The sequence below is a fragment of the Podarcis raffonei genome, chromosome 2, assembly GCF_027172205.1.
Source record: "Podarcis raffonei isolate rPodRaf1 chromosome 2, rPodRaf1.pri, whole genome shotgun sequence".
NCBI lineage: Eukaryota > Metazoa > Chordata > Lepidosauria > Squamata > Lacertidae > Podarcis > Podarcis raffonei.
Genome location: NC_070603.1, coordinates 6,372,059 through 6,395,914, shown reverse-complemented (window position 1 = coordinate 6,395,914; position 23,856 = coordinate 6,372,059). Strand labels below are relative to the sequence as shown.

The 23,856-nt window shown below is 39.1% G+C and overlaps 2 protein-coding genes across 2 annotated transcripts; both read right to left on the bottom strand.

Annotated features, from left to right (window-relative positions):
* Window positions 1-6,304: 6,304 nt before the first annotated feature.
* Window positions 6,305-6,887, bottom strand: LOC128405428 (17-beta-hydroxysteroid dehydrogenase type 6-like). Its single transcript, XM_053372033.1, has one exon. It carries the CDS (start codon window positions 6,885-6,887, stop codon window positions 6,477-6,479), a length of 411 nt encoding a protein of 136 aa, XP_053228008.1. The 3' UTR covers window positions 6,305-6,476.
* Window positions 6,888-15,085: 8,198 nt separating this feature from the next.
* On the bottom strand, window positions 15,086-15,668 carry LOC128405434 (17-beta-hydroxysteroid dehydrogenase type 6-like). The gene has a single exon (XM_053372064.1). It carries the CDS (start codon window positions 15,666-15,668, stop codon window positions 15,258-15,260), a length of 411 nt encoding a protein of 136 aa, XP_053228039.1. The 3' UTR covers window positions 15,086-15,257.
* Window positions 15,669-23,856: the final 8,188 nt, after the last annotated feature.

Sequence of the window (23,856 nt, the reverse complement as noted above, 5' to 3'; positions counted from 1 at the left end):
CATACATAATGAAGTTTCACTGTGTGACTTCACAGAACAAGCTGCTGTCAAAGGCATAAAGCAATAATCTTTCAGGTTATTTGGCAATCCTAGCAGCTCTTGACAGAGGCTGAATTAAGGAGACCCCATGGAATTCCTTCCCCATTCATTGCCTTATTGATTTTAGTTGTCTCTAATACTTTTTTTTTTTTTAATGGGGGACTTCCGGTCGGTGCCAGCGTTTAATGGCGGTCTCCTGCTGAGCTCCGCTCGGGGAGACTACTCCGCGAGTTCGGGTCTGACCGCTACGGCGAAGCGGGGACCCCTAAAATCACAGGCGCAGAAGCCTGTGAACAAGGAGACTCGGTGGGCACCTTAAGCGCCCCCCGTTACTGTGAAGGAGCCTTTTTAAAGGCTCCGGAGCGGCATCGGGTGAGAGCGCGGTGCTGAGAGTCGCTACCCAGCCCGTGGAGTGAAGCCGCGTCGCCATAACGGAGAGCGCCGATTCCTTCCTGGCATTTGGATTTACAAATTACCTGTGAGTAGGACTGGAAAACTTTTGGGATTTAAAGCAAGAAATTTAAAAATTTGGCCGAAAACGGGAAAGAGTTAAAATAAGGAAGTCTGCCTTTCCCGGACTGGATGACAACTAAAGTAACGACATACAGGCTGCAATTTGACGGAAGATAATTCTATTACCATTTAACCCAGACATTGAACTTGAACCTCTCCCCTTAGCAGCAGGAGCGGGGGGGGGATGAATTTTGAACTTGTATTACCTGTCTGAAAGAGGTGAAAGGAAAAAGATTTCTCTGCCGTTTTAAACCCTTGGGAAAGGACTGCTTTAAAAGAAGAGTAAGTCACCGGGACTGGAAACTGTCATTTGAAATTGGAAACAAAGTTGGTGCCTTGCGTGCTCGATACAAAGTTGGGACTTTATTTGCTATTGTTAGGAGTTTGGTTGGAGATACAAACTGACAGCCTTTTTAGTGGAAACTTATTGGAAGAGTTGTAGCCATTTTTCTCTTTGTTTCTCTGTACCTTGAACTGTGAGCTGCTCCCTCTAGAGGGTTGTGGGAAAATAGCCATAAAGTCAAGTGTGTAAAGAGCAAGTCAGTGGAGTTTTCCATCTGGAAATAATTCCCGTGGGAACGACCTTGGGACATGAGTGGCCAAGAAGATGAGATGAAAACAAGAGCTAAAACAAAAATTGCACAAAGGAAAAGAGGTTCTATATCAGGCTTAGCCCTTGCAGGTGTAGAAGGGCAGGAAAAAGGGATGGATACAGTGACACAAGCATTAATAAAAATTAATGAGTCCTTAGAAGCTTTGACCAAGCAAGGCACAGAAAATTCTAAACAGTTGACAGAGTTATCAGAGAAGCTAGATTTAAATACCAAAAGTGTTGCATCTAATACAGAGACTATAAATAAATTAATTGAAGAAAACGTTGCAATTCGTAAGACTGCTGAAGAGGCAAAAACCATTGCAGAATCCACACAAGTAAAGTTAGAACCAGTTTGTAAAAAACTGGAGGAACATGAGGCGGCCCTGTCTTTAATGGAACTTCAGAGAAAGGAGAGGAATCTGAGATTGAGAGCAGTCCCAGAAAGCGAACAGGACAATTTGGTAGGGTTCCTCACAAAAGAATTTTCGGAATTTTGGCAAGTAAATTCGAAAGAGGAGGAATTCAAGATAGTCACGGCCTTCAGACTGGGCAGAAGACAAAATAAGAAAAACCCAAGGGACTGCCTGATAACTTTGAGATCTAAGGAGGAGAGAGATAAAATATTAAATTTACAATTTCAAAGATCTCTTGAGATTGAAAATTCCTTTGTGCAGATTTATAAGGATATTCCTAAATACATCTTGGAAGCGAGAACTTACTACAAGGACCTGACCACTTTGTTGAAGAAGAATAACATAATATACAGATGGGAGTTCCCACAAGGCTTGTCTTTTAATTACAAAGGGGGAAAAACCAAAATAAAAACAGTGCAAGATAAAGAACAATTTTTGGAAAGAAACGAAGAGGACCTCGTGAAGGAAGTGGTGGACCTGACTACTGAGGCAAAGGACTTAGCGGATATTTCGAACTTGACATTTGGACTTAAAACCCCAACAAAGGAAGAACAATTGTTGGGGGCAGTTGGAGGAGTAACTAAGTAAACAACAAGATGGCTTTACAATTTTTAAGTTGGAATTGTAATGGTTTGAACCTTCCCAGAAAAAGACGTGAGGTTTTTCATATTTTAAAAAAAGAACAATTGGACTTGATTTGTTTACAAGAAACCCACGTGACTAGAATACATAGAAAATTACTTGTTAATAAAAGACTGGGACAGGAATTTATTTCATCAGACAAAGTGAAAAAAAGAGGAGTGGTGATTTATGCTAAGGAAAAATTGGCCCCTAAGTTGATGTTTAAAGATGAACAAGGAAGATATTTGGCAATTGAAATACAAGTCCAAGGAGAAAAATTATTGATAATTGGGATTTATGCTCCAAATGAAGGGAAGTCAGAGTTCTTTAAGAAACTACATGGGACATTAATGGACTATTTGGATTACAATGTAATTATGATGGGAGACATGAATGGAGTGGTCTCTACAAATATGGACAAAGCACTAAGACAGGTGGTTTCTAAGGACGGGAGACTACCTAAGACTTTTTTTGAAATGACAGATAATATGGACTTGATTGACATTTGGAGAACAAGAAACCCTTTGGAGAGAGAGGGAACTTTTTTCTCTGAAGCAAAAATGACCTGGACCAGAATCAACCAAATTTGGGTAACTAGTGGGATGGCACCTAAGATAAAAAAAGTGGAAATCTGCCCAAAGACTTGCTCCGACCATAATGCTGTAAAGATGGAAATGAACATAACAACAGCTGGTTCCTTCAGATGGAGGATGAATGACTCCCTATTTAGAGATGAAGAGGTGTACAGAAAGGCCCAGAAAACTATGAAGGACTATTTTGAGATAAATCTGAAAACAGAGGTGGAGAAAAGAACAATTTGGGACGCAAGTAAAGCCGTCATGAGAGGATTTTTGATACAGCAGAATACTTTAAAAAAGAAGAGACAGAATGAAAAGAAAGATAGGATCTTGGAAAAAATAAAAGAAGGTGAAAAGAAATTGAGATCAAAGCCAAAGTCCCATGAAATTTTAAGAGAAATAAAGTTTTACCAGAGACAGTATATGGGATTGATGAACCAGGAGATAGAATGGAAAATAAAACAAATGAGACAAAAGACATTTGAATCGGCAGATAAATGTGGGAAGCTTCTGGCATGGCAATTGAAGAAAAGGCAAAAGTTGAATATGGTTACAAGCTTAGAGGTTGAAGGAAAGAACATTTTCAGGCCAAATGAGATTAGAAACTGCTTTCAGAGTTATTTCAGAAAACTTTATGCACAAGGGCCGGTGGACGAAAAAGAGATAGAGGAATTTCTTAAAAAATATGGATTACAAAAAATATCTGAACAAAGTAAAGTGACTTTGAACCAGAAAATAACTGAGCAAGAAATAGAGGGAGCCATTCAAAATATGAAATTGGGAAAATCTCTAGGACCAGATGGCTTGACTTCCAGATACTACAAAGTTTTGAAAGACTGGTTGATTCAACCGTTTAAGGAAGTCTGCAATGAAATTTTAGAGGGGAAGAAGGCACCTGAATCGTGGAAAGAAGCATACATTACACTTATACCAAAATCTGAGACTGAAAAGAACCAGATTAAGAACTACCGCCCTATATCATTGCTCAATGTGGATTACAAAATTTTTGCAGACATTTTGGCAAAAAGATTGAAGAGGGTTTTGGTGGGTGAGATTCATAAAGACCAGGCAGGCTTTCTCCCGGGAAGACACTTATCTGACAATGTGAGAAATATAATAGACATTATGGAGTTACTCGAAAACAATATTAATACGAAGGCAGTATTAATATTTGTGGACGCTGAGAAAGCCTTTGACAATATCTCTTGGAGTTTTATGAAAAAGAATCTCAAAGGAATGGGGGTAGGCCAGGGTTTTGAGAATGGTATAGGTGCAATCTATTCTGAACAAAAAGCAAAACTAATTGTAAATAATGTGGTTACTGAGGAAATTGCTATTGAAAAAGGGACACGACAGGGGTGCCCAATATCCCCATTACTTTTCATATCTGTTCTGGAGGTGTTATTAAAGATGATTAGAGGGGACCAGCTGGTTAAAGGGATTCAGGTCGGAGCTAAACAATATAAGTTGAGAGCGTTCGCAGATGATTTAGTACTAACTTTGCAAGAGCCAGACATTAGTACTAAAAGAGTTTTGGAGATAATACAAGTTTTTGGTCGAGTAGCAGGTTTTAAGCTAAACAAACAAAAAACAAAGGTATTGGGGAAAAACCTAACAGTGGAGGAAAGAGAGAAGTTTCAGAGTGAAACTGGATTAATGGTAGCAAATAAAGTGAAATATCTGGGGGTTAATTTAACAACTAAGAATGTGAACTTATTTAAAGATAATTATGAGAAATGTTGGACAGAAATTAAGAAAGATTTAGAAATATGGTCGAATCTGAGACTTTCCTTGTTAGGCCGAATTGCTGTTATCAAGATGAATGTTTTGCCAAGAATGTTGTTTTTGTTTCAAACATTGCAGATTCTGGACAGAATGGACTGTTTCAAGAAGTGGCAGAAAGATATATCTAGATTTGTCTGGCAGGGCAAAAAGCCCAGAATAAAATTTAAGATATTAACTGATGCAAAAGAAAGAGGGGGGTTTGCCCTGCCGGACTTAAAATTGTACTATGAAGCAGCAGCTTTCTGCTGGCTGAAAGACTGGCTACTTCTTGAGAACACAGACATTTTGGACTTAGAAGGGTTCAATAATAGGTTTGGTTGGCATGCGTATATATGGTATGACAAGGTAAAAACTCACAAAGGTTTCAAAAACCATATTGTTAGGAAAGCATTATACAATGTTTGGATTCGTTATAAAGATCTGTTGGAAAATAAAACCCCTAGGTGGTTGTCACCAATGGAGGCTAAGGAAGTCAAAAAACTTAATATGGAATCTAAATGGCCAAAATATTGGGAAATTATAGAACAAGAAGGTGGAAATGTGAAATTACAGAGCTATGAAAAACTGAAGTCTAAAGTAAGAGATTGGCTTCATTATTACCAGATAAATGAAGTATTTAAACAGGACAGGAAAATCGGCTTCCAGGTGGAAAAGTCAAAGTTAGAAACAGAATTGTTAGAACCCAATACTAAGACTTTGTCAAGAATGTACAACTTGCTGTTGAAATGGAATACACAGGATGAAACGGTTAAATCAGCAATGATTAAATGGGCACAGGACATTGGACATGATATTATGTTTGCTGACTGGGAACAGTTATGGACCACCGGAATGAAGTTTACGGCATGTAATGCCTTAAGAGAGAATATTATGAAAATGATTTATAGGTGGTACATGACCCCAGTCAAGCTTGCAAAAATCTATCACTTGCCCAATAATAAATGCTGGAAATGTAATGAAACTGAAGGTACTTTTTATCACCTTTGGTGGACGTGCCCAAGGATTAAGGCCTTCTGGGAAATGATTTATAATGAAATTAAGAAGGTGCTTAAGTGTACCTTTTATAAGAAACCAGAGGCTTTTCTCCTGGGCATGGTAGGCCAATTGGTGTCAAAGAAAGATAGGACGTTTTTTATGTATGCTACAACAGCAGCAAGAGTTTTACTAGCAAAGTATTGGAAGACACAAGAACTACCCACACTGGAAGAGTGGCAGACGAAGGTGATCGACTACATGGGATTGGCAGAGATGACGGGCAGAATCCGTGACCAAGGGAAAGAGACGGTGGAAGAAGATTGGAAGAAATTCAAATTTTATCTTAAAAATTCTTGTAAAATTAGTGAGTGTTAAAATGTCATGAGTAAAGCATAGCAGATTTGCAGAGATAAATGATTGGATAAGAGGAAAGAAAAGGGTTTAAAGAAAGGAATTTATAAGTAATTTAGATCAGGGGTTGCTGAAAAAGTTTAAAATAGGGATGCAGAAAAGGGAGGCATGGGGAAGTCGCTGAAAGTGGGTACATGAAAAAATTTATGAAATTATACATGTTTTTATGTTTGTTTGTTTGTGTTTGTTGTTTGTAGTGTCTTATAATATATGTTGAAAAGCCAATAAAAATTTTATAAAAAAAAAAATACTTTTTTAAATGGTCATACTTTTTATTTTTTATATACAGTGGTACCTCGGGTTACATATGCTTCAGCTTATATATGCTTCAGGTAACAGACTCCACTTACCCAGAAATAGTACCTCGTGTTAAGAACTTTGCTTCAGGATGAGAACAGAAATTGTGCTCCGGCGGTGCAGCGGCAGCAGGAGGCCCCATTAGCTAAAGTGGTGCTTCAGGTTAAGAACAGTTTCAGGTTAAGAACAGACCTCTGGAACGAATTAGGTACTTAACACGAGGTACCACTGTATTGGGAGTCACTCAGGTCACATTTTGTGGGAAAGTGGAGTAAAGATAAGCAGATGATGATACAGATAATCCCTGGCCTGATCCAGAGCATGGAAACAAAACAACAAAAAGCTACCTTTGTTCCCCACTTGTTCTTTCACCCACTCCGTTGCTGCCGCAACGCTCTCTGTACTGGTGACATCCAGAATGGTGGTTTTCAAGCGCTCTGAGGTGGCCTTGCCCAGCTGCTCTGCCCCCTTCTGCGTGAGACAGGCTGCCAGCACCCGCAGACCCCGGGCATCCAGATGCCTGGCAAGATGGTTCCCAAAGCCAGAGGAACAGCCCGTGATGAAGACATATTTTTCCGTCAGGTTCTCCACCGTCTGTCTCTCCTGGTACAATCGGCGAAGGAAGTAAAGCCCCAGCAGGGCAGCCAGGTAGAGCCACATGGCTAAAACCAGCAGGCAATAAGCTTGCAAGAGTGGGGCACACAGGGACCTAGCAAGCCTTGGAGAAACCAAATCCCAACCCCTGCTCCACCATGAAGCTCACTGCTCTATTTAGCCTCCCTCGCAGTGTAATTGAGGGGAAGGAGAAACGAAGCAATGAGCTGCTTGCAGCAGAGGCAAGCTAAAACAAGTATAAACAATAGCTCTAGCTAGCTGCTTATTCACTGAACAACCAAATGAAGAGAAACAGTATCATCCTATAAATATCTAGACATAAGCAACACTAAGCTCAGATATTGTGCAAGCCCAGCATTAGCATCCAACAGGTCATATGCCTTATTTTGCCATCACTGCATCACATATTGCACTTGCTCAAGGTCCAATCCCCAATTTGTTTTGTTTGTTAATTTTATTTTTCGAGTTTTCAGTTTTACAAAAGATCTGAAATGCAGTACATCTTCAGAAATAAAAACATAATTGGATTTCCCTCCTCCCCTTCTGTTTCATCTTCTGGTTTCACTTTTATCACTGCATTTCCCCTATAGTTCCTTATAATTGTTACTGTCTAGTTTCCAAATAAGTTATTATTTAACTTCTTGTGTTGTGTTCTTCCTGCTAATGTAGTTAAATGTTTGCAAATATTTTTTAAATAATCCACGTATTTCCCCCATTCTTTAGTGATTCTTTATTGACCTGATTTTTAAACACATATGACATATTTTGTCATGTGATGAACTGGAGAATACAATGAGAAGTACAAGATCAAGAGATGTTTTTCCAATTTAAGCAAATCAATTGTGCACATCAGGAAATATAGCTCCACTTTTTGCTTTCTTTCTTGCCCTCTCTCTTTCTCCATTTATAAGAAGCCCATAAAAGTGTCTTTTTATATTCATAAGAAAAATGTGTGTGTGTTTGTGTGTAGATGTGTGTACACACCACACACACACACACAGAAGGGCAAACGTACTTGTATTTCTCCTCTTTTTTCTGAATTTAATGAGCAAATATTCCATGCCCAGCCTAACTGGAAGCATCTGTTCCCTCCTACTACCACCTAGAGGGCATCAGAGGTAGAAGCAGAGAAGAAATCTGAATTCTGAAACTGGTACATGCCCCCAGCCAATGGGACCTCACCCAATGAGCAGTATGCCAAGTGGAGATTTGAACCCAGGTCTCCTAGGTCCTAGTCTGAAACTCTAACCACTGCACCACACTGCTTCTCATTCTCCAACACTAGAACTCATGGACATCTAATGAATGTTGGAAGGTCCAGGACAGCTAATAGAAAGTACTTCTCTTAATTAAAATATAGATCTAACAGCCACAGGAGATAGGGATGCCCACCCACTTGGATGGTTTTAAAAGTGGATTGGACAGCCAAGACAGGAAGGGAGAGTGCGCTTGATTGCTGCTTTCGAGAAGTCATCTGCTGGTAACTGAATGGTGGCTGAGAAGAGACATTGGTCTGATCCAGAAGGTTATACCTTCCATATTCTCTGCTCTGGGCTCCCCAAACACATTTAAATGGGAAGCATCTTAAAAGATATTGCAATATAACTGCTCTGCTCCCTTCTTCTCCCAAGTATTTCCCCCCATCTAAATTGCCTCCTTTCCCAGCTGCCATGAGGAGGAAAAATTCAGTGTAGATCAGCCAAATGACTCCAGAGGCTTCTCCTACACTGCAAATGCTGGCTAATCAGTTTGAGGTCCTGCAGCTGCTTGTCAGTTAAAATTAAAATCTTGCAACACTGATTATGATATCTTGCATCTGTGCTTTTAGAATCAGGTTGATCATTTTTAATTAAATTTTTTAAAATTAAAATTAAAATCTTGCAGCATTGATTATGGTCTCTTGTATCTGTGGACATTATCAGACAGGAACATTTATCTTCATACATAATGAAGTTTCACTGTGTGACTTCACAGAACAAGCTGCTGTCAAAGGCATAAAGCAATAATCTTTCAGGTTATTTGGCAATCCTAGCAGCTCTTGACAGAGGCTGAATTAAGGAGACCCCATGGAATTCCTTCCCCATTCATTGCCTTATTGATTTTAGTTGTCTCTAATACTTTTTTTTTTTTTAATGGGGGACTTCCGGTCGGTGCCAGCGTTTAATGGCGGTCTCCTGCTGAGCTCCGCTCGGGGAGACTACTCCGCGAGTTCGGGTCTGACCGCTACGGCGAAGCGGGGACCCCTAAAATCACAGGCGCAGAAGCCTGTGAACAAGGAGACTCGGTGGGCACCTTAAGCGCCCCCCGTTACTGTGAAGGAGCCTTTTTAAAGGCTCCGGAGCGGCATCGGGTGAGAGCGCGGTGCTGAGAGTCGCTACCCAGCCCGTGGAGTGAAGCCGCGTCGCCATAACGGAGAGCGCCGATTCCTTCCTGGCATTTGGATTTACAAATTACCTGTGAGTAGGACTGGAAAACTTTTGGGATTTAAAGCAAGAAATTTAAAAATTTGGCCGAAAACGGGAAAGAGTTAAAATAAGGAAGTCTGCCTTTCCCGGACTGGATGACAACTAAAGTAACGACATACAGGCTGCAATTTGACGGAAGATAATTCTATTACCATTTAACCCAGACATTGAACTTGAACCTCTCCCCTTAGCAGCAGGAGCGGGGGGGGGATGAATTTTGAACTTGTATTACCTGTCTGAAAGAGGTGAAAGGAAAAAGATTTCTCTGCCGTTTTAAACCCTTGGGAAAGGACTGCTTTAAAAGAAGAGTAAGTCACCGGGACTGGAAACTGTCATTTGAAATTGGAAACAAAGTTGGTGCCTTGCGTGCTCGATACAAAGTTGGGACTTTATTTGCTATTGTTAGGAGTTTGGTTGGAGATACAAACTGACAGCCTTTTTAGTGGAAACTTATTGGGAGAGTTGTAGCCATTTTTCTCTTTGTTTCTCTGTACCTTGAACTGTGAGCTGCTCCCTCTAGAGGGTTGTGGGAAAATAGCCATAAAGTCAAGTGTGTAAAGAGCAAGTCAGTGGAGTTTTCCATCTGGAAATAATTCCCGTGGGAACGACCTTGGGACATGAGTGGCCAAGAAGATGAGATGAAAACAAGAGCTAAAACAAAAATTGCACAAAGGAAAAGAGGTTCTATATCAGGCTTAGCCCTTGCAGGTGTAGAAGGGCAGGAAAAAGGGATGGATACAGTGACACAAGCATTAATAAAAATTAATGAGTCCTTAGAAGCTTTGACCAAGCAAGGCACAGAAAATTCTAAACAGTTGACAGAGTTATCAGAGAAGCTAGATTTAAATACCAAAAGTGTTGCATCTAATACAGAGACTATAAATAAATTAATTGAAGAAAACGTTGCAATTCGTAAGACTGCTGAAGAGGCAAAAACCATTGCAGAATCCACACAAGTAAAGTTAGAACCAGTTTGTAAAAAACTGGAGGAACATGAGGCGGCCCTGTCTTTAATGGAACTTCAGAGAAAGGAGAGGAATCTGAGATTGAGAGCAGTCCCAGAAAGCGAACAGGACAATTTGGTAGGGTTCCTCACAAAAGAATTTTCGGAATTTTGGCAAGTAAATTCGAAAGAGGAGGAATTCAAGATAGTCACGGCCTTCAGACTGGGCAGAAGACAAAATAAGAAAAACCCAAGGGACTGCCTGATAACTTTGAGATCTAAGGAGGAGAGAGATAAAATATTAAATTTACAATTTCAAAGATCTCTTGAGATTGAAAATTCCTTTGTGCAGATTTATAAGGATATTCCTAAATACATCTTGGAAGCGAGAACTTACTACAAGGACCTGACCACTTTGTTGAAGAAGAATAACATAATATACAGATGGGAGTTCCCACAAGGCTTGTCTTTTAATTACAAAGGGGGAAAAACCAAAATAAAAACAGTGCAAGATAAAGAACAATTTTTGGAAAGAAACGAAGAGGACCTCGTGAAGGAAGTGGTGGACCTGACTACTGAGGCAAAGGACTTAGCGGATATTTCGAACTTGACATTTGGACTTAAAACCCCAACAAAGGAAGAACAATTGTTGGGGGCAGTTGGAGGAGTAACTAAGTAAACAACAAGATGGCTTTACAATTTTTAAGTTGGAATTGTAATGGTTTGAACCTTCCCAGAAAAAGACGTGAGGTTTTTCATATTTTAAAAAAAGAACAATTGGACTTGATTTGTTTACAAGAAACCCACGTGACTAGAATACATAGAAAATTACTTGTTAATAAAAGACTGGGACAGGAATTTATTTCATCAGACAAAGTGAAAAAAAGAGGAGTGGTGATTTATGCTAAGGAAAAATTGGCCCCTAAGTTGATGTTTAAAGATGAACAAGGAAGATATTTGGCAATTGAAATACAAGTCCAAGGAGAAAAATTATTGATAATTGGGATTTATGCTCCAAATGAAGGGAAGTCAGAGTTCTTTAAGAAACTACATGGGACATTAATGGACTATTTGGATTACAATGTAATTATGATGGGAGACATGAATGGAGTGGTCTCTACAAATATGGACAAAGCACTAAGACAGGTGGTTTCTAAGGACGGGAGACTACCTAAGACTTTTTTTGAAATGACAGATAATATGGACTTGATTGACATTTGGAGAACAAGAAACCCTTTGGAGAGAGAGGGAACTTTTTTCTCTGAAGCAAAAATGACCTGGACCAGAATCAACCAAATTTGGGTAACTAGTGGGATGGCACCTAAGATAAAAAAAGTGGAAATCTGCCCAAAGACTTGCTCCGACCATAATGCTGTAAAGATGGAAATGAACATAACAACAGCTGGTTCCTTCAGATGGAGGATGAATGACTCCCTATTTAGAGATGAAGAGGTGTACAGAAAGGCCCAGAAAACTATGAAGGACTATTTTGAGATAAATCTGAAAACAGAGGTGGAGAAAAGAACAATTTGGGACGCAAGTAAAGCCGTCATGAGAGGATTTTTGATACAGCAGAATACTTTAAAAAAGAAGAGACAGAATGAAAAGAAAGATAGGATCTTGGAAAAAATAAAAGAAGGTGAAAAGAAATTGAGATCAAAGCCAAAGTCCCATGAAATTTTAAGAGAAATAAAGTTTTACCAGAGACAGTATATGGGATTGATGAACCAGGAGATAGAATGGAAAATAAAACAAATGAGACAAAAGACATTTGAATCGGCAGATAAATGTGGGAAGCTTCTGGCATGGCAATTGAAGAAAAGGCAAAAGTTGAATATGGTTACAAGCTTAGAGGTTGAAGGAAAGAACATTTTCAGGCCAAATGAGATTAGAAACTGCTTTCAGAGTTATTTCAGAAAACTTTATGCACAAGGGCCGGTGGACGAAAAAGAGATAGAGGAATTTCTTAAAAAATATGGATTACAAAAAATATCTGAACAAAGTAAAGTGACTTTGAACCAGAAAATAACTGAGCAAGAAATAGAGGGAGCCATTCAAAATATGAAATTGGGAAAATCTCTAGGACCAGATGGCTTGACTTCCAGATACTACAAAGTTTTGAAAGACTGGTTGATTCAACCGTTTAAGGAAGTCTGCAATGAAATTTTAGAGGGGAAGAAGGCACCTGAATCGTGGAAAGAAGCATACATTACACTTATACCAAAATCTGAGACTGAAAAGAACCAGATTAAGAACTACCGCCCTATATCATTGCTCAATGTGGATTACAAAATTTTTGCAGACATTTTGGCAAAAAGATTGAAGAGGGTTTTGGTGGGTGAGATTCATAAAGACCAGGCAGGCTTTCTCCCGGGAAGACACTTATCTGACAATGTGAGAAATATAATAGACATTATGGAGTTACTCGAAAACAATATTAATACGAAGGCAGTATTAATATTTGTGGACGCTGAGAAAGCCTTTGACAATATCTCTTGGAGTTTTATGAAAAAGAATCTCAAAGGAATGGGGGTAGGCCAGGGTTTTGAGAATGGTATAGGTGCAATCTATTCTGAACAAAAAGCAAAACTAATTGTAAATAATGTGGTTACTGAGGAAATTGCTATTGAAAAAGGGACACGACAGGGGTGCCCAATATCCCCATTACTTTTCATATCTGTTCTGGAGGTGTTATTAAATATGATTAGAGGGGACCAGCTGGTTAAAGGGATTCAGGTCGGAGCTAAACAATATAAGTTGAGAGCGTTCGCAGATGATTTAGTACTAACTTTGCAAGAGCCAGACATTAGTACTAAAAGAGTTTTGGAGATAATACAAGTTTTTGGTCGAGTAGCAGGTTTTAAGCTAAACAAACAAAAAACAAAGGTATTGGGGAAAAACCTAACAGTGGAGGAAAGAGAGAAGTTTCAGAGTGAAACTGGATTAATGGTAGCAAATAAAGTGAAATATCTGGGGGTTAATTTAACAACTAAGAATGTGAACTTATTTAAAGATAATTATGAGAAATGTTGGACAGAAATTAAGAAAGATTTAGAAATATGGTCGAATCTGAGACTTTCCTTGTTAGGCCGAATTGCTGTTATCAAGATGAATGTTTTGCCAAGAATGTTGTTTTTGTTTCAAACATTGCAGATTCTGGACAGAATGGACTGTTTCAAGAAGTGGCAGAAAGATATATCTAGATTTGTCTGGCAGGGCAAAAAGCCCAGAATAAAATTTAAGATATTAACTGATGCAAAAGAAAGAGGGGGGTTTGCCCTGCCGGACTTAAAATTGTACTATGAAGCAGCAGCTTTCTGCTGGCTGAAAGACTGGCTACTTCTTGAGAACACAGACATTTTGGACTTAGAAGGGTTCAATAATAGGTTTGGTTGGCATGCGTATATATGGTATGACAAGGTAAAAACTCACAAAGGTTTCAAAAACCATATTGTTAGGAAAGCATTATACAATGTTTGGATTCGTTATAAAGATCTGTTGGAAAATAAAACCCCTAGGTGGTTGTCACCAATGGAGGCTAAGGAAGTCAAAAAACTTAATATGGAATCTAAATGGCCAAAATATTGGGAAATTATAGAACAAGAAGGTGGAAATGTGAAATTACAGAGCTATGAAAAACTGAAGTCTAAAGTAAGAGATTGGCTTCATTATTACCAGATAAATGAAGTATTTAAACAGGACAGGAAAATCGGCTTCCAGGTGGAAAAGTCAAAGTTAGAAACAGAATTGTTAGAACCCAATACTAAGACTTTGTCAAGAATGTACAACTTGCTGTTGAAATGGAATACACAGGATGAAACGGTTAAATCAGCAATGATTAAATGGGCACAGGACATTGGACATGATATTATGTTTGCTGACTGGGAACAGTTATGGACCACCGGAATGAAGTTTACGGCATGTAATGCCTTAAGAGAGAATATTATGAAAATGATTTATAGGTGGTACATGACCCCAGTCAAGCTTGCAAAAATCTATCACTTGCCCAATAATAAATGCTGGAAATGTAATGAAACTGAAGGTACTTTTTATCACCTTTGGTGGACGTGCCCAAGGATTAAGGCCTTCTGGGAAATGATTTATAATGAAATTAAGAAGGTGCTTAAGTGTACCTTTTATAAGAAACCAGAGGCTTTTCTCCTGGGCATGGTAGGCCAATTGGTGTCAAAGAAAGATAGGACGTTTTTTATGTATGCTACAACAGCAGCAAGAGTTTTACTAGCAAAGTATTGGAAGACACAAGAACTACCCACACTGGAAGAGTGGCAGACGAAGGTGATCGACTACATGGGATTGGCAGAGATGACGGGCAGAATCCGTGACCAAGGGAAAGAGACGGTGGAAGAAGATTGGAAGAAATTCAAATTTTATCTTAAAAATTCTTGTAAAATTAGTGAGTGTTAAAATGTCATGAGTAAAGCATAGCAGATTTGCAGAGATAAATGATTGGATAAGAGGAAAGAAAAGGGTTTAAAGAAAGGAATTTATAAGTAATTTAGATCAGGGGTTGCTGAAAAAGTTTAAAATAGGGATGCAGAAAAGGGAGGCATGGGGAAGTCGCTGAAAGTGGGTACATGAAAAAATTTATGAAATTATACATGTTTTTATGTTTGTTTGTTTGTGTTTGTTGTTTGTAGTGTCTTATAATATATGTTGAAAAGCCAATAAAAATTTTATAAAAAAAAAAATACTTTTTTAAATGGTCATACTTTTTATTTTTTATATACAGTGGTACCTCGGGTTACATATGCTTCAGCTTATATATGCTTCAGGTAACAGACTCCACTTACCCAGAAATAGTACCTCGTGTTAAGAACTTTGCTTCAGGATGAGAACAGAAATTGTGCTCCGGCGGTGCAGCGGCAGCAGGAGGCCCCATTAGCTAAAGTGGTGCTTCAGGTTAAGAACAGTTTCAGGTTAAGAACAGACCTCTGGAACGAATTAGGTACTTAACACGAGGTACCACTGTATTGGGAGTCACTCAGGTCACATTTTGTGGGAAAGTGGAGTAAAGATAAGCAGATGATGATACAGATAATCCCTGGCCTGATCCAGAGCATGGAAACAAAACAACAAAAAGCTACCTTTGTTCCCCACTTGTTCTTTCACCCACTCCGTTGCTGCCGCAACGCTCTCTGTACTGGTGACATCCAGAATGGTGGTTTTCAAGCGCTCTGAGGTGGCCTTGCCCAGCTGCTCTGCCCCCTTCTGCGTGAGACAGGCTGCCAGCACCCGCAGACCCCGGGCATCCAGATGCCTGGCAAGATGGTTCCCAAAGCCAGAGGAACAGCCCGTGATGAAGACATATTTTTCCGTCAGGTTCTCCACCGTCTGTCTCTCCTGGTACAATCGGCGAAGGAAGTAAAGCCCCAGCAGGGCAGCCAGGTAGAGCCACATGGCTAAAACCAGCAGGCAATAAGCTTGCAAGAGTGGGGCACACAGGGACCTAGCAAGCCTTGGAGAAACCAAATCCCAACCCCTGCTCCACCATGAAGCTCACTGCTCTATTTAGCCTCCCTCGCAGTGTAATTGAGGGGAAGGAGAAACGAAGCAATGAGCTGCTTGCAGCAGAGGCAAGCTAAAACAAGTATAAACAATAGCTCTAGCTAGCTGCTTATTCACTGAACAACCAAATGAAGAGAAACAGTATCATCCTATAAATATCTAGACATAAGCAACACTAAGCTCAGATATTGTGCAAGCCCAGCATTAGCATCCAACAGGTCATATGCCTTATTTTGCCATCACTGCATCACATATTGCACTTGCTCAAGGTCCAATCCCCAATTTGTTTTGTTTGTTAATTTTATTTTTCGAGTTTTCAGTTTTACAAAAGATCTGAAATGCAGTACATCTTCAGAAATAAAAACATAATTGGATTTCCCTCCTCCCCTTCTGTTTCATCTTCTGGTTTCACTTTTATCACTGCATTTCCCCTATAGTTCCTTATAATTGTTACTGTCTGGTTTCCAAATAAGTTATTATTTAACTTCTTGTGTTGTGTTCTTCCTGCTAATGTAGTTAAATGTTTGCAAATATTTTTTAAATAATCAACGTATTTCCCCCATTCTTTAGTGATTCTTTACTGACCTGATTTTTAAACACATATGACATATTTTGTCATGTGATGAACTGGAGAATACAATGAGAAGTACAAGATCAAGAGATGTTTTTCCAATTTAAGCAAATCAATTGTGCACATCAGGAAATATAGCTCCACTTTTTGCTTTCTTTCTTGCCCTCTCTCTTTCTCCATTTATAAGAAGCCCATAAAAGTGTCTTTTTATATTCATAAGAAAAATGTGTGTGTGTTTGTGTGTAGATGTGTGTACACACCACACACACACAGAAGGGCAAACGTACTTGTATTTCTCCTCTTTTTTCTGAATTTAATGAGCAAATATTCCATGCCCAGCCTAACTGGAAGCATCTGTTCCCTCCTACTACCACCTAGAGGGCATCAGAGGTAGAAGCAGAGAAGAAATCTGAATTCTGAAACTGGTACATGCCCCCAGCCAATGGGACCTCACCCAATGAGCAGTATGCCAAGTGGAGATTTGAACCCAGGTCTCCTAGGTCCTAGTCTGAAACTCTAACCACTGCACCACACTGCTTCTCATTCTCCAACACTAGAACTCATGGACATCTAATGAATGTTGGAAGGTCCAGGACAGCTAATAGAAAGTACTTCTCTTAATTAAAATATAGATCTAACAGCCACAGGAGATAGGGATGCCCACCCACTTGGATGGTTTTAAAAGTGGATTGGACAGCCAAGACAGGAAGGGAGAGTGCGCTTGATTGCTGCTTTCGAGAAGTCATCTGCTGGTAACTGAATGGTGGCTGAGAAGAGACATTGGTCTGATCCAGAAGGTTATACCTTCCATATTCTCTGCTCTGGGCTCCCCAAACACGTTTAAATGGGAAGCATCTTAAAAGATATTGCAATATAACTGCTCTGCTCCCTTCTTCTCCCAAGTATTTCCCCCCATCTAAATTGCCTCCTTTCCCACCTGCCATGAGGAGGAAAAATTCAGTGTAGATCAGCCAAATGACTCCAGAGGCTTCTCCTACACTGCAAATGCTGGCTAATCAGTTTGAGGTCCTGCAGCTGCTTGTCAGTTAAAATTAAAATCTTGCAACACTGATTATGATATCTTGCATCTGTGCTTTTAGAATCAGGTTGATCATTTTTAATTAAATTTTTTAAAATTAAAATCTTGCAGCATTGATTATGGTCTCTTGTATCTGTGGACATTATCAGACAGGAACATTTATCTTCATACATAATGAAGTTTCACTGTGTGACTTCACAGAACAAGCTGCTGTCAAAGGCATAAAGCAATAATCTTTCAGGTTATTTGGCAATCCTAGCAGCTCTTGACAGAGGCTGAATTAAGGAGACCCCATGGAATTCCTTCCCCATTCATTGCCTTATTGATTTTAGTTGTCTCTAATACTTTTTTTTTTTTTAATGGGGGACTTCCGGTCGGTGCCAGCGTTTAATGGCGGTCTCCTGCTGAGCTCCGCTCGGGGAGACTACTCCGCGAGTTCGGGTCTGACCGCTACGGCGAAGCGGGGACCCCTAAAATCACAGGCGCAGAAGCCTGTGAACAAGGAGACTCGGTGGGCACCTTAAGCGCCCCCCGTTACTGTGAAGGAGCCTTTTTAAAGGCTCCGGAGCAGCATCGGGTGAGAGCGCGGTGCTGAGAGTCGCTACCCAGCCCGTGGAGTGAAGCCGCGTCGCCATAACGGAGAGCGCCGATTCCTTCCTGGCATTTGGATTTACAAATTACCTGTGAGTAGGACTGGAAAACTTTTGGGATTTAAAGCAAGAAATTTAAAAATTTGGCCGAAAACGGGAAAGAGTTAAAATAAGGAAGTCTGCCTTTCCCGGACTGGATGACAACTAAAGTAACGACATACAGGCTGCAATTTGACGGAAGATAATTCTATTACCATTTAACCCAGACATTGAACTTGAACCTCTCCCCTTAGCAGCAGGAGCGGGGGGGGGATGAATTTTGAACTTGTATTACCTGTCTGAAAGAGGTGAAAGGAAAAAGATTTCTCTGCCGTTTTAAACCCTTGGGAAAGGACTGCTTTAAAAGAAGAGTAAGTCACCGGGACTGGAAACTGTCATTTGAAATTGGAAACAAAGTTGGTGCCTTGCGTGCTCGATACAAAGTTGGGACTTTATTTGCTATTGTTAGGAGTTTGGTTGGAGATACAAACTGACAGCCTTTTTAGTGGAAACTTATTGGGAGAGTTGTAGCCATTTTTCTCTTTGTTTCTCTGTACCTTGAACTGTGAGCTGCTCCCTCTAGAGGGTTGTGGGAAAATAGCCATAAAGTCAAGTGTGTAAAGAGCAAGTCAGTGGAGTTTTCCATCTGGAAATAATTCCCGTGGGAACGACCTTGGGACATGAGTGGCCAAGAAGATGAGATGAAAACAAGAGCTAAAACAAAAATTGCACAAAGGAAAAGAGGTTCTATATCAGGCTTAGCCCTTGCAGGTGTAGAAGGGCAGGAAAAAGGGATGGATACAGTGACACAAGCATTAATAAAAATTAATGAGTCCTTAGAAGCTTTGACCAAGCAAGGCACAGAAAATTCTAAACAGTTGACAGAGTTATCAGAGAAGCTAGATTTAAATACCAAAAGTGTTGCATCTAATACAGAGACTATAAATAAATTAATTGAAGAAAACGTTGCAATTCGTAAGACTGCTGAAGAGGCAAAAACCATTGCAGAATCCACACAAGTAAAGTTAGAACCAGTTTGTAAAAAACTGGAGGAACATGAGGCGGCCCTGTCTTTAATGGAACTTCAGAGAAAGGAGAGGAATCTGAGATTGAGAGCAGTCCCAGAAAGCGAACAGGACAATTTGGTAGGGTTCCTCACAAAAGAATTTTCGGAATTTTGGCAAGTAAATTCGAAAGAGGAGGAATTCAAGATAGTCACGGCCTTCAGACTGGGCAGAAGACAAAATAAGAAAAACCCAAGGGACTGCCTGATAACTTTGAGATCTAAGGAGGAGAGAGATAAAATATTAAATTTACAATTTCAAAGATCTCTTGAGATTGAAAATTCCTTTGTGCAGATTTATAAGGATATTCCTAAATACATCTTGGAAGCGAGAACTTACTACAAGGACCTGACCACTTTGTTGAAGAAGAATAACATAATATACAGATGGGAGTTCCCACAAGGCTTGTCTTTTAATTACAAAGGGGGAAAAACCAAAATAAAAACAGTGCAAGATAAAGAACAATTTTTGGAAAGAAACGAAGAGGACCTCGTGAAGGAAGTGGTGGACCTGACTACTGAGGCAAAGGACTTAGCGGATATTTCGAACTTGACATTTGGACTTAAAACCCCAACAAAGGAAGAACAATTGTTGGGGGCAGTTGGAGGAGTAACTAAGTAAACAACAAGATGGCTTTACAATTTTTAAGTTGGAATTGTAATGGTTTGAACCTTCCCAGAAAAAGACGTGAGGTTTTTCATATTTTAAAAAAAGAACAATTGGACTTGATTTGTTTACAAGAAACCCACGTGACTAGAATACATAGAAAATTACTTGTTAATAAAAGACTGGGACAGGAATTTATTTCATCAGACAAAGTGAAAAAAAGAGGAGTGGTGATTTATGCTAAGGAAAAATTGGCCCCTAAGTTGATGTTTAAAGATGAACAAGGAAGATATTTGGCAATTGAAATACAAGTCCAAGGAGAAAAATTATTGATAATTGGGATTTATGCTCCAAATGAAGGGAAGTCAGAGTTCTTTAAGAAACTACATGGGACATTAATGGACTATTTGGATTACAATGTAATTATGATGGGAGACATGAATGGAGTGGTCTCTACAAATATGGACAAAGCACTAAGACAGGTGGTTTCTAAGGACGGGAGACTACCTAAGACTTTTTTTGAAATGACAGATAATATGGACTTGATTGACATTTGGAGAACAAGAAACCCTTTGGAGAGAGAGGGAACTTTTTTCTCTGAAGCAAAAATGACCTGGACCAGAATCAACCAAATTTGGGTAACTAGTGGGATGGCACCTAAGATAAAAAAAGTGGAAATCTGCCCAAAGACTTGCTCCGACCATAATGCTGTAAAGATGGAAATGAACATAACAACAGCTGGTTCCTTCAGATGGAGGATGAATGACTCCCTATTTAGAGATGAAGAGGTGTACAGAAAGGCCCAGAAAACTATGAAGGACTATTTTGAGATAAATCTGAAAACAGAGGTGGAGAAAAGAACAATTTGGGACGCAAGTAAAGCCGTCATGAGAGGATTTTTGATACAGCAGAATACTTTAAAAAAGAAGAGACAGAATGAAAAGAAAGATAGGATCTTGGAAAAAATAAAAGAAGGTGAAAAGAAATTGAGATCAAAGCCAAAGTCCCATGAAATTTTAAGAGAAATAAAGTTTTACCAGAGACAGTATATGGGATTGATGAACCAGGAGATAGAATGGAAAATAAAACAAATGAGACAAAAGACATTTGAATCGGCAGATAAATGTGGGAAGCTTCTGGCATGGCAATTGAAGAAAAGGCAAAAGTTGAATATGGTTACAAGCTTAGAGGTTGAAGGAAAGAACATTTTCAGGCCAAATGAGATTAGAAACTGCTTTCAGAGTTATTTCAGAAAACTTTATGCACAAGGGCCGGTGGACGAAAAAGAGATAGAGGAATTTCTTAAAAAATATGGATTACAAAAAATATCTGAACAAAGTAAAGTGACTTTGAACCAGAAAATAACTGAGCAAGAAATAGAGGGAGCCATTCAAAATATGAAATTGGGAAAATCTCTAGGACCAGATGGCTTGACTTCCAGATACTACAAAGTTTTGAAAGACTGGTTGATTCAACCGTTTAAGGAAGTCTGCAATGAAATTTTAGAGGGGAAGAAGGCACCTGAATCGTGGAAAGAAGCATACATTACACTTATACCAAAATCTGAGACTGAAAAGAACCAGATTAAGAACTACCGCCCTATATCATTGCTCAATGTGGATTACAAAATTTTTGCAGACATTTTGGCAAAAAGATTGAAGAGGGTTTTGGTGGGTGAGATTCATAAAGACCAGGCAGGCTTTCTCCCGGGAAGACACTTATCTGACAATGTGAGAAATATAATAGACATTATGGAGTTACTCGAAAACAATATTAATACGAAGGCAGTATTAATATTTGTGGACGCTGAGAAAGCCTTTGACAATATCTCTTGGAGTTTTATGAAAAAGAATCTCAAAGGAATGGGGGTAGGCCAGGGTTTTGAGAATGGTATAGGTGCAATCTATTCTGAACAAAAAGCAAAACTAATTGTAAATAATGTGGTTACTGAGGAAATTGCTATTGAAAAAGGGACACGACAGGGGTGCCCAATATCCCCATTACTTTTCATATCTGTTCTGGAGGTGTTATTAAATATGATTAGAGGGGACCAGCTGGTTAAAGGGATTCAGGTCGGAGCTAAACAATATAAGTTGAGAGCGTTCGCAGATGATTTAGTACTAACTTTGCAAGAGCCAGACATTAGTACTAAAAGAGTTTTGGAGATAATACAAGTTTTTGGTCGAGTAGCAGGTTTTAAGCTAAACAAACAAAAAACAAAGGTATTGGGGGAAAACCTAACAGTGGAGGAAAGAGAGAAGTTTCAGAGTGAAACTGGATTAATGGTAGCAAATAAAGTGAAATATCTGGGGGTTAATTTAACAACTAAGAATGTGAACTTATTTAAAGATAATTATGAGAAATGTTGGACAGAAATTAAGAAAGATTTAGAAATATGGTCGAATCTGAGACTTTCCTTGTTAGGCCGAATTGCTGTTATCAAGATGAATGTTTTGCCAAGAATGTTGTTTTTGTTTCAAACATTGCAGATTCTGGACAGAATGGACTGTTTCAAGAAGTGGCAGAAAGATATATCTAGATTTGTCTGGCAGGGCAAAAAGCCCAGAATAAAATTTAAGATATTAACTGATGCAAAAGAAAGAGGGGGGTTTGCCCTGCCGGACTTAAAATTGTACTATGAAGCAGCAGCTTTCTGCTGGCTGAAAGACTGGCTACTTCTTGAGAACACAGACATTTTGGACTTAGAAGGGTTCAATAATAGGTTTGGTTGGCATGCGTATATATGGTATGACAAGGTAAAAACTCACAAAGGTTTCAAAAACCATATTGTTAGGAAAGCATTATACAATGTTTGGATTCGTTATAAAGATCTGTTGGAAAATAAAACCCCTAGGTGGTTGTCACCAATGGAGGCTAAGGAAGTCAAAAAACTTAATATGGAATCTAAATGGCCAAAATATTGGGAAATTATAGAACAAGAAGGTGGAAATGTGAAATTACAGAGCTATGAAAAACTGAAGTCTAAAGTAAGAGATTGGCTTCATTATTACCAGATAAATGAAGTATTTAAACAGGACAGGAAAATCGGCTTCCAGGTGGAAAAGTCAAAGTTAGAAACAGAATTGTTAGAACCCAATACTAAGACTTTGTCAAGAATGTACAACTTGCTGTTGAAATGGAATACACAGGATGAAACGGTTAAATCAGCAATGATTAAATGGGCACAGGACATTGGACATGATATTATGTTTGCTGACTGGGAACAGTTATGGACCACCGGAATGAAGTTTACGGCATGTAATGCCTTAAGAGAGAATATTATGAAAATGATTTATAGGTGGTACATGACCCCAGTCAAGCTTGCAAAAATCTATCACTTGCCCAATAATAAATGCTGGAAATGTAATGAAACTGAAGGTACTTTTTATCACCTTTGGTGGACGTGCCCAAGGATTAAGGCCTTCTGGGAAATGATTTATAATGAAATTAAGAAGGTGCTTAAGTGTACCTTTTATAAGAAACCAGAGGCTTTTCTCCTGGGCATGGTAGGCCAATTGGTGTCAAAGAAAGATAGGACGTTTTTTATGTATGCTACAACAGCAGCAAGAGTTTTACTAGCAAAGTATTGGAAGACACAAGAACTACCCACACTGGAAGAGTGGCAGACGAAGGTGATCGACTACATGGGATTGGCAGAGATGACGGGCAGAATCCGTGACCAAGGGAAAGAGACGGTGGAAGAAGATTGGAAGAAATTCAAATTTTATCTTAAAAATTCTTGTAAAATTAGTGAGTGTTAAAATGTCATGAGTAAAGCATAGCAGATTTGCAGAGATAAATGATTGGATAAGAGGAAAGAAAAGGGTTTAAAGAAAGGAATTTATAAGTAATTTAGATCAGGGGTTGCTGAAAAAGTTTAAAATAGGGATGCAGAAAAGGGAGGCATGGGGAAGTCGCTGAAAGTGGGTACATGAAAAAATTTATGAAATTATACATGTTTTTATGTTTGTTTGTTTGTGTTTGTTGTTTGTAGTGTCTTATAATATATGTTGAAAAGCCAATAAAAATTTTATAAAAAAAAAAATACTTTTTTAAATGGTCATACTTTTTATTTTTTATATACAGTGGTACCTCGGGTTACATATGCTTCAGCTTATATATGCTTCAGGTAACAGACTCCACTTACCCAGAAATAGTACCTCGTGTTAAG